Genomic DNA, 11,919 nt, shown 5'->3' with positions numbered 1-11,919 from the left:
TTTATGGCGCAGTTCGACACGAGGTATGGAACTGTTTGTCATCTAAATTTTAAATTTTAATTTCTTCAAAAAGGAGAAAATTAAATTGATCAAACGCCATTGCCAGGCGATTGCCTTACCCATTTTATTTATACAGCAATTTATACCTATAAATTTATACAAATATTCATAAAATTATACATTTTCACTAAATTGTAAGGTGTATAGAAAAGTGACCATAGCTCTTGTTGAATGCCTTTTGTTTCTTAACCTAGACCAAATATTGTTTTAAAATGATGTTTTATAAAAGTTTTTGTTATAAACAAACTGGTTGGGCGACATCAACTTAAAGCATTGTATATATTTTAGGCTGCCATTTTTCTTATTTTCTCCTCTTCTGAAAGGTTGATATTCGTGTTACGGATTTTAAAAGATTCACATGAAAAACCACTTGGAGCAAATTAAATCTGCGCAAATATTTTCTGCTTCATAGTCTTTGCTTGTTTTTAGAAAATTTACCCTTTAAAACTAACCAATAGTACGTAACCAGCTAAGAACATTAACTTTACAATAATTTTAATACTCTTATAATAATAACTTTACAGTAATAAAAGCCGGGTTCATTCGTCTGTTTGAAGCCATGCCTAGAGGTTGGAGAAAAAGATTGCTTTGTACGGGGTTTGAACCTAGGACATTCCGCATAGCCATCCATGCCAATCATTCGCTTTCTAAAGTTTTACATTCCTTGTACATATACTGTAGATGTTCTCTGGGCTTTATTCTTACACCTGACTAATAGTAATAATAAATTATATTGAAACGATAAATATTGTTAAAATTAGGAACAAATCATACAATAACGTAAGTATTTATAATATTGTTGGTAATAATATTGTATGTGTATTTATGTAGAGGAGAGACCCAAAGTTTAGTAAGTGGCTCTATACCAAGGCCAGGGATAGCCGGAGGTATAGATTTGGAAGAAGGCATGCGACGAAACGTCTCTGAAGTAGCCGAGATGATCAGAAACCTTCTTACAAGACAATTCACTGCGGTGGAACAGAAGTACTCTGATACAGAAGAATACAACTCCCAAAAACTATCCCAGGAAACTCTTTACAACCTTCTCAGACAGTGAGTATTACAAATTATTTTTTATGAAAAAATAAAGAAAAAAATACTCGCTAAATGAAAAGGCGTGAGTTGTGTTTAAATTTATAATGCTTTTGCCAAGTTTCAATTAATCAATGAATAATTATTTCAACTGATCATTAATCAATTAAAATTATTAATCATAAATTATCTTGAGTGAGATGAATGACAAATGCATATGAACTCCTATAAAGCTAAACTTCCAGTTAGTTTGTTTGTAAGATTTATGATTTGTCAGGTGCTATTAGTTGGTCAGCCGTTATAGCTTTGTGAAAATATAATAATACATTTGTGGCTGGGTAACTGTCTTCCTTGCAGTGCTTTTATGAACTTAGTCTCAATAGGTAATGCGAGTCCATTCATTCTTAAGTCCAAAACAATAACAGAGCGTTTATCATTTGCAAGTAAATACAGTAATATGTACCTCGACATACAAGCTTATTACATGCTGAGTCAGCTCGTATGTTAATTCATTCAGATCTCAAATCAATTATTCTTATTTAAAATAACTAAATACAAATTAATCAGTTGCTACTCGTTGAAAAATTCTTAAAAAAGGATCTTAACATCTTTACATGGAAACCATGTTATTAATTGTTTTAATTCACCTACACTCACAAAGTAACGAATACCGATTTAGTGGTTATGATCTACAATAAAACAAGGCTTCACATGCATAATGTACAGTACTGTACAGAGGTTTTACCTTCACCACAGACGGCAGCACACAGCAGAGAAAAACAGTGTAACGTTCGGTATGTTGCGCTTTTGTCAAATTACATAACATAAACTATTATGTTATGTTACAACTGCATCGGGAACCGTCTCATATGTTTGTATCTCAAATCTATCTCCTATCGAAAGGCAAAAATTTACTCAGCATTTTCTTCGTACCTTCAATTTTTCATATGTGTATATTTCAACTCATTTGTATCTCAAGGTAATACTGTATTCGACAAATAAAATATTAGAAACTATCTTGTTTCTTTACCAAAAATAAACACAATGCTTTAGTGTATCAAGACTTCTGGTGGCTGGCTACTTCGAAACTGTTTTATTTTTACATTACAAACAATATATATGTGTATACAAGTCGCCATAGTGATGATTTCAGGTGCAAAGACAACAGCACAAAGAAACAAACATATTGCTAAATTATTGCAATTGTTGACAGTATGATTCAGGTCGCATATTTATGACCCTGATACACTACAAATGCTTTTTCTAATAACAAGTTTGTATGAGATGATGGCTGCTATTCTTTTTTTGGCCGCTGTTTTCAGTCCACTTTTGCCAACCCCAAATTTATAACAAACCCAATCTTTGCAGTATTTTTCCAAAGGCTCTAGTAATGTTTAGTTGTTATTCAACAGCTGCCACACTTTTTCTCTTTAGTTTTAAATGAACTAAAATATTAAACTCATGTTAGCTACCGTAGCTTTCCATTGACTAGTATTTTAAATATAATTTGATCTATTTATGCGCTATGATCTTGAAGTTAATGTCACCATCTTCACCTCATACATCCCTATTGGTTTAGATTTGATATATATCCTCCAATCACGAGAGGGGAAATCAGAGATTTGTGGGGGACACTGCTGACTAACAAAGACAACACCATAACCTGGATGCAATTCATATCTCAGTTTGGCTTCACAGGCCAGACTCACACGTTCACTAACTCACACAAAAGTCCTCCTAAACAAGGAGATAAAGACTATAGCCTTAGGTCCAAGAAATTCAACAGCGACAAAGAGATTCAAATAGAGAGCTCTCGACACACGGTAATATGTTTAGAGTTTAAACTACAATATAAAACTATCCTGTTGATTCCATTATTCGTTGCAGGCTACTTTATTAGCTGATCTTCGTTGTTATTTATGATATTTCCCAAACTAGACTCAGAACCTGCCATTCTTGTTCTTTTAATGGTTATTTAACTAGACTTTTTTGTTTGAAATGATCATCAGTTGCTATTGCTATATCTTTACATTTTTTGATAAATAAACAAGCAAAAATAATATGTAAAAAGTGTCGAAACTAGTAATAACAGATCCTAATCCAATAAAACACATTTTCTAATTTTTTATCTTTCAATTCAGATTATTTACAGCTTTACTTTTCATATTACTTGCACATGTTTTAAACTTTAACACCTGAATCTTTTTTCTATAAGCTTTTTAAAAGTAACAAAAAAAGGATTTTGCTTCTTGTGACATCCTTATAGTAAAGCTTGCAATGTACAGCACAACTTCAGAAAAAAAACTGCATTAAAATGGTATAACCGCAACTTCTTAGGTTTTCTAATGGGTAATGTAGGTTTCGCTTCAATTCCCGTGATTGTAACCGCATTTTTCACCAGCATTGTTTACATTTTTCTTCTGGCTTTTTCTAAGACTTCCAAAGAATTTTTAACGGCCCATGTTTTTTTACGATCATGCTAATTTATTAATTATAAATCAAAACCTTGTTAAGAAGGAGGGTTGCTAAATTTTCATGCAGCTTTATTACAAAAGTTTCAAAATTTTATAGTAATTCTAAAAAATATGAACAGCTTTTGTCCTAGCTAAAAAAATGCACAAGCGAAAATGTTTTAACTTTAGAAAAATTATTTTGAAAATTTTTATAATTTTAATCAGTAGATTGTATCAAACTATGTTGAATATCAAAGGCTGCTGATAAAATGTTCAATTGTGTGATTGTTTTCGAATAAAAAATTGCAAGCATCACAAATTAACAGCAGTGCCTGACAATGTCTACCGACATTTGCAGGTGGAATACAGGTGGGAGGAGCTGAGGCGGTGCTTTGTAGCCTTAGATCCACACCAGACTGGCTGCATATCAGACAAAGAGTTTGAAGATGTTGTGAGCGAGATATGTGTGCATGTGACATCACACGACCTTGAGAATATTATGCAGAAGCATGCAGCTAGTGACCATCGGTAAGTATGCGGCCATTTTATACATTATGTGTTCACTGCTAATAGTTCTCTGTATTTTAATAATTCGATAGGAGTAAAGTTATTTCTGACAAAGAAAGACTTTCTCTATAGAAAAAAATATGTTTTTAGGCATATTATAAGTTACATTTAATGTATTATATGTTAGATGTTCCATAGCATATTATATTTATTAGGTATTAAATTTTATACAGTGTATGCAATCTATATTCTTAAAGTCTGTCGTTCGGTCTGTCGAGCTATAGCCATTAGCATCTAGCAATGACAAATCTGTATTGCAAAAGATTTGATCTCAGAACCTTGCTTTCACCAGATAACCTAACCAGTTAAGCTACGCAAGATGCAATGGATTCATTGAGCAATATGCGTCGTTATCTGGGTTAACCCTTTCACTGCAAAGCATGTACAAATTTGGGTATCTGCTAAGTGCCAGCCATTTTACCGAAAATTGCCGATATTGCTTCATGATATGTAAACAGTATTTTTTTCCAATTTCAATCTTTATCTAGAACATTTTTGTTACATATTTTAATTTGCCAACATTTTAACCAACATTGCTATGCAAAAATTCAATGGATTTATACTTTGTGCGATGATAAAGTTGTGTGAAGCTACGATCGATGCAAAGCTAAAACGATCCTCCATAATGTTCCTTACTTTTACAAAATTATTACTTTCACCACTATCAGAGGCGGTGCTGCTGCTTTAATTATCAGTATAATCATGAAAATCTGAATCTGAATTGGCTATAATGTCATCAGCATAACTAATTACCTGTTTTCTGACTCGCATGCGGTAATTCACGAGCTCACACAAAAAATGTTCATTATTGAATTAGAAATTCTCAAACAAAAGTTTAAAATTGCCTCGCTATTTTAGGGTAATTTCATAGACAAATCTTCGGACAACACTGTCAATTTCATAAAAGTCTTAAAGACCGTGTGTTATGCTGTCAACGAATAATAAAATTAGGCAACTACGCAATTGCTGGAAAAGTCGCAATAAAGTGTCTACGGCAGTCGTCTCACGAAAACGCATTTATGCGTCTACGGCAGTGAAAGGGCTAAAATACGCATAGTTCTCTGCATTACGCAACATCAGTAAAGCTTGTTTTCAGGCTCTTATTAGTAAGTTTAGCGATATACATGCCAGCTTACTCAAATTAGCCATTGGCAATGTGCCAGGCTAATGGCAAGTAGCATGCAACTAAATTATCTGCCACGCTTTAAAAGCTGTTCTTAACACTTGCACAATGCAGAGCATTCGGCTAGTATTTTATATATTAAATGTTATAAATCGCTATATATTATATCACTGCCTAGATGAGGTTTTAGGGAAATGTTTTCCAACCTGATCATACGCCCGAGTAAACTTGGTTTTGTAGTTTCGCTCTACTTTTCTCTACTTCTGGTATATGTAGGGTTAGAGATATAAACATAAACAATAAATGCATTCTAATATAGCCTAGTTATGTAATAAGTGTTGTTGTAAGGCTAAGTGAAATCTTTTATTGTAGCGCAATCAGTCAATAACTACTTGTAGGCTAATTAAACAGTAAGTTATTATGGTCTGACTAAACAGTAAGTTGTTATGGTCTAACTAGACAGCAAGTTGTTACGGTATAACTAGACAGCAAGTTGTTATGGTCTAACTAGACAGCAAGTTGTTATGGTCTAACTAGACAGCAAGTTGTTATGGTCTAACTAGACAGCAAGTTGTTATGGTCTAACTAGACAGCAAGTTGTTATGGTCTAACTAGACAGCAAGTTGTTATGGTCTAACTAGACAGCAAGTTGTTATGGTCTAACTAGACAGTAAGCTGTTATGGTCTAACTGGACAGTAAATTATTATGGTCTAACTAGAGAGTAAGTTGTTATGGTCTATCTACACAGTAAGTTGTTATGGTCTAACTAGACAGTCAGTTGTTATGGTCTAACTAGACAGTAAGCTGTTATGGTCTCACTGGACAGAAAGTTATTATGTTCTGACTAAACAGTAAGTTGTTATGGTCTAACTAGACAGCAAGTTGTTATGGTCTAACTAGACAGCAAGTTGTTATGGTCTAACTAGACAGCAAGTTGTTATGGTCTAACTAGACAGCAAGTTGTTATGGTCTAACTAGACAGTCAGTTGTTATGGTCTAACTAGACAGTAAGCTGTTATGGTCTCACTGGACAGTAAGTTATTATGGTCTAACTAGAGAGTAAGTTGTTATGGTCTATCTACACAGTAAGTTGTTATGGTCTAACTAAACAGTAAGTTGTTACGGTTTAGCTAGACACTATGTTGTTATGGCCTAACTAGACAGTAAGTTGCTATGGTCTAACTAACCAGGAAGTTGTTATGGTCTAACTAAACAGGAAGTGGTTACGGTTTAGCTAGACACTATGTTGTTATGGTCTAACTAGACAGTAAGTTGCTATGGTCTAACTAACCAGGAAGTTGTTATGGTCTAACTAAACAGGAAGTGGTTATGGTCTAACTAGACAGTAAGTTGTTATGATTTAATTAGACAGTAAGTTGTTACGGTCTAACTAGACAGTCAGTAGTTATGGTCTAACTAGACAGTAAGCTGTTATGGTCTAACTGGACAGTAAATTATTATGGTCTAACTAGAGAGTAAGTTGTTATGGTCTATCTACACAGTAAGTTGTTACGATTTAACTAGACAGTAAGTTGTTACGAATTAACTAGACAGTAAGTTGTTTTGGTCTAACTAGGCAGTACGTTATTTTGATCCAACTAAACAATAAGTTGTTATGGTCTAACTAAACAGTAATTTGTTATGGTATAACTAGACAGTTATTTGTTATAGATTAACTAGAACGTTTTGTATTACAGCTTATTTGTAGAATGTTGTGTTATATCCTAAGCAAAAAGTGAAAGTTTTGCTAGATAGCGTTTGTGTAGCTCATGTAAAATGTGCTACATTGTAATGCATTGTATGTGCTAGCTAGGAAATTTTGATTTGAGAAATTTTGACATGACCCAAATAATAAAAGTTGTATATATATATATATCTAAAAGGGTAAACTATGTCAGCTTCTTGGGCGAGTTCGGACGTGAAAAGGAAGTCTGGCGTACAGGAAATGACATGTTCAGTCTTCTCACCCATCCCAGAACACCATTTGGCATATCTGATGTAGTTGAGAACCCACAGAATGGGCTAATAGGGATTTCTGCAAGTCTACGAAACAAGGTAATCTGAATAGCGTTTATGAAGTTTTGAAAAAGCTAAATGCCATAAAGGTGCATTGTGCTGGTCTTTATTCGCAAATAATAACTTCTTAGTTTCTTGCATATTTTAACACTGAGGAAATAATGCACTGCCCGAGATAATTCAGGAATATGTTTTCCATCAAATCCTACGGCCTCGTAAACTCGGACTGGTATTTTCGCTTTGTTTCCACAAACCTTCAGTTTATCGATTAATTTGAAATTTTATTGGCATTGCACGGTATAAGTTTCCAGTATTATTTTAAGGTTTCAAGTTGGTTAGACTGTTATTTCTTGAGAAAACATCAAATTGTTACAAAATTTCAAACCGATCAAGAAATGAAAATCGGTTGTCGACAGGACACTAGCTCTTTTTGCACTTTCATACTTTCAGTTTACCTAGGATGGCAAAACTTTGGTTGCTTTGTGCTGCGTATCCTGTCAGCATAAATTGCTAGTTTCAAGTTTATTAGGTTATTAGCTCTTGAGATTTAGAGTCCTATAAGCTATGAGCATCAATATGATATTCCGTTCAAAAGGAATTGTAATATTCTAAGTTCTTTCACAGTCAATTGAAAGTAGTCAATATGGTCTAGTATCAGGGGGCTTGCTTGTGCCCTACACGGTTAGGCTTCACTGTCAAAAATACTACATTGAGGGTGTAGAGCAGATATGGCCAAATGGCAGATCTGGATCCAGATCTTTCTAGCCTTTATGTGGATCTTTCAAGTTGGCTGTCAAAAAAAAGTTTTGAAGTGTTTAATCTAAATTTTAATTAAAAGATTTTTTGTAAATTTTTCTGGTCATTTTTTTGTCATCATCTGTGAGCTTGGAAAAGTACCCAATAACTACTAGTTTATCTGGAAGACTACTTATTTGCTTTGTCTCCACTTACCTATGTGAATCATTGTATTCAGCAATGAATTTTGTGAAAAAATCGTAGAACACGACTTCCAAATACTTCTCTTCATAAACTTTAAGAGTTGTTGTACGTAGCAAGAAACCATGTTTTGATAGTATTTCAAAGTCAAAGCCCATTCATCATTTTTTTTTACTGATATCAGACATATTCATTACAGCACATTCATTCACTGATTTTTAGCCAAATTATGTATATAAAGTTTTTTGTAATTGTATTTGACGCCTTGTTTTAAGATGTACACAAATAACTGTTTTTATATGGTAAAAAATGAAAACGCACATCTTCAGCTCGCTGTGAATCTTTAATGTGTCAGATTTGGCTGTAGTGGATTATGGCCAAATCATTTGTCCATTCCTGGTGTAGAAAGTATAATCTATTTGCAGTTTCTAATTAGAAACGCTGACTTTTAAAATGCTGTCTTGATATCTTCATGTAATTGATCATTTTCTTAGCACCATATGTTGTAACTGTTTTCTGTTGAAACGTTTGATTTGATATTTCTCTTAATATTATGTCTCTAATATATAGCTTTCAGGAAACTGGAAGAATTTGCGACGTGCTTTTCAAAAGATGGACAAGAAAGGAAGTGGATACTTGCCTCTTCCCCAGTTCAGAGGCGTTCTTCAGCTTGCTAATATTGTACTAGATGAAGACGAGGTAGCATACATTTATCTGCTTCAGCCGTCTTACTTTATCGTAGTTTATTTGGGTTGCATTCAAAATAATCATAAGATAGCTATGAAATTGAGACTAAACCAGGCATTGCATCACTAAAGTTCATTACTTCTTTCTGTAAAGACATTACTTGTAATGACTCAGAACTTTAGATACTTTAACTTAGCATACCAAAAGCTTATATGTGCCAGATATCTTCATGTAAGTCCTTAATTGTTTATATACTTTAGTCTCTATGTCATACCTTGACTGTTTATATACGCTAGTCTCTCTATGTCATACCTTAACTGTTTATATACTCTAGTCTCTCTGTATCATACCTTAACTGTTTATATACTCTAGTCTCTCTATGTCATACCTTCACTGTTTATATAATCTAGTCTCTGTGTCATACCTTAACTGTTTATATACTCTAGTCTCTGTGTCATACCTTAACTGTTTATATACTCTAGTCTCTGTGTCATACCTTAACTGTTTATATACTCTAGTCTCTGTGTCATACCTTAACTGTTTATATACTCTAGTCTCTCTGTATCATACCTTAACTGTTTATATACTCTAGTCTCTGTGTCATACCTTAACTGTTTATATACTCTAGTTTCTGTGTCATACCTTAACTGTTTATATACTCTAGTCTCTGTGTCATACCTTAACTGTTTATATATTCTAGTCTCTCTGTATCATACCTTCACTGTTTATATACTCTAGTCTCTCTATGTCATACATAACTGTTTATATACTCTAGTCTCTCCATGTCATACATAACTGTTTATATACTCTAGTCTCTCCATGTCATACTTAATTGCTTATCTACTTAAGTTTCTGTATGTCTCACCTCAACGTTTATAGTCTTTAGGCCTCTATAGCATACATCTTATATTTCTCTACTTCCAACTTTTCTTGCTATTTTTCCCAGTTGGTACCTGACTGCAGTTTTCTTTATGTCATGGTAAAACATTTGTGTCTACATCATGATTTGGCTAAAGGTAAACACTCTAATACAACTGAATCATTTGTAGGTCTACCATGTCATGTCTCAGTTGGACCAAGATCTTACGGGGCGGCTTGACTACAACAAGTTTCTTGGCGAGTTATTTAGACCAATTAGTCAAAGATCATCTCGATGTTCTAGCCGAGGGCTCCTACCTCTAAGCAGACAGTCAGGAAAGGGCTCAGTTCTGCTAGAGTCTAGAGCTGCTGGCAGCAGACAGTCTGTTGCTTGAGATCCAGGAGATGGCACTACAAATTGAGAGTCGTCACAGAACACTTCAAGAATGTCCTTTTTTACTAGGCTGTTCCAATTCGTGACATGACGTTACCTAAAATCGACTTTGCCACTGCATTCTCTAACATGTCACACTAATCCTAATGAAGAGTATGCACTACAATGCATTATGCTCGACTCTTGGCAAAAAGTAGGAAAATAGTTTAAATGCGGCTATACGTTTTTGCTATGTACTCATAAATTTCGCTTACATCCAACAGGTTTTTGACGCAATGCCTTCACTACCTTTTTCTGATCCTTGTTAGTGAACACAGTGAAAAATTACTTTTTTACATTTATTTTTCTGCCCGATGTGAAGGTGAACTTATTGAGACCAAATGAGACAAATACTCTTGCCATATGCACTTCACTAAAACTTGTTCTTGCTTTTAACTGGCTTAAAACAAGGATACGAAATTCTGTAATAAAGGTTCTTCAGCTGCACTTAGCTACTAAGAATAACTTGAACAAAATATATTGCGAGTGGCAAAGATTGCTTACACGCATTTTTGTTAAAATTTGTTTTAACTCATAGCATTTTGTTTTCGATGAAACAATGTTTTTGATGTAATAAATAGAATCAATTCCTTCATAGCTTTGTACTATACTTATTTAAATTACCGTTGATGCTCTCTACTCTCATGGCTACTTTGTATGTTTCTGCTCACTCTTTCAACCAACATGTTAGTGTTTTGATTGTTAGACTCCACTCAGACGTTATCTCATTGTTATCTTAATCATTTTGACAGCTTACTCAACGATGCTAGTGGGCAGCTTCTTATTTGTTCATGGTGCAGATAGTGCTTATTTTTTGTACACATTGCTATAATAGGCCATCATAGGCTAATACATACATCCAAATATCCATAACTTGACATTGTGGCATATTATGGCGTATCCAAATATACCATAACATTAAAGAAGTCGACACATCAACCATTTCTATGGAAAATAACAATTTTAGCTAACTCTTACCTTTGTCAGTCTGTAGTGCGATCTATTTTTTCTTAAACAACACAATGTTTATTGTTTACAAATGGATACATATTTCGTTAGATGTAGTAGTCATCGTTAAAAAAGCTCAAACAACTATTTTCTTGCAACAAATTTCTAATGATTGTGTGTTTTTTTCTGAATGAATTGTACAGATTACCAGAGAAACGTTCAAGACTTGTAAAACACCCGGATCAAAATGAGAAAACGTTGACAGTTTAGAGCATCGAAACCTTTCAAGGCATCTATCATCTTATTTCGGCTCAGGGCTCAACTCACTGGATGATGTAACACCCATACAGAAAAAGCTTTGGCTATCAGACTTTTGATAGTATGTGTTCAACCATCAGTGATAATGCAATCAATCATAAGCTAGTTAATCCAAATCAAAACTAGTGTTTGATGTAGGCTTACAGAAGCAATTAAGCGAGGAGTTTGAAAACCATATAGACATATAATTTGGTACGCAGAGAAGGATGTAATAATTAACTGTTGGTTCAAAGAAAGGACTACAATTAAATAGCACAACACATGAACTTCATAATAATGAGTTTCATTATTGAGTAATGTGTACAAATCTGTGTATATAGAGCGACAACTTTAAGAGTCCCTACACAGTCCCTATACTACAGCAAACTTGGACCTTGAGCTCTTTCTTATCTTTCTATCTTTTCAGCTATGGTTTTTGTGTGTCGACGTCTCTCTAGCCATCCAGTAGCATGATAAAGGTTACTTGTCTGTATTTCCAGATGGTCAC

At 34.0% G+C, this 11,919-nt stretch overlaps 1 protein-coding gene across 1 annotated transcript; it reads left to right on the top strand.

Moving 5' to 3' along the window:
• Positions 1 to 3: 3 nt before the first annotated feature.
• LOC137387717 (EF-hand calcium-binding domain-containing protein 6-like) lies at positions 4 to 10,873 on the top strand. Its single transcript, XM_068074216.1, has 7 exons — positions 4 to 23; positions 892 to 1,113; positions 2,672 to 2,915; positions 3,904 to 4,073; positions 7,120 to 7,291; positions 8,759 to 8,887; positions 9,925 to 10,873. The coding sequence occupies exons 1-7, from the start codon at positions 4 to 6 to the stop codon at positions 10,126 to 10,128; spliced, it is 1,161 nt and encodes a 386-aa protein (XP_067930317.1). The 3' UTR covers positions 10,129 to 10,873.
• The last annotated feature ends 1,046 nt before the right edge of the window (positions 10,874 to 11,919 follow it).

Source organism: Watersipora subatra, chromosome 2 (assembly GCF_963576615.1).
Source record: "Watersipora subatra chromosome 2, tzWatSuba1.1, whole genome shotgun sequence".
In the NCBI taxonomy this organism is placed as follows: domain Eukaryota; kingdom Metazoa; phylum Bryozoa; class Gymnolaemata; order Cheilostomatida; family Watersiporidae; genus Watersipora; species Watersipora subatra.
Note: the sequence above shows the minus strand (reverse complement) of the source record. Positions and strands in the feature narration are given on the sequence as shown.

Bases quoted from the DNA above. Each gene is read 5' to 3' on its own strand.
- LOC137387717 (XM_068074216.1), top strand. From the start codon at position 4: ATGGCGCAGTTCGACACGAG. The intron at 7,292-8,758 runs GTAATCTGAATA...TCTAATATATAG, and splicing joins CTGCAAGTCTACGAAACAAG to CTTTCAGGAAACTGGAAGAA. The intron at 8,888-9,924 runs GTAGCATACATT...AATCATTTGTAG, and splicing joins TTGTACTAGATGAAGACGAG to GTCTACCATGTCATGTCTCA.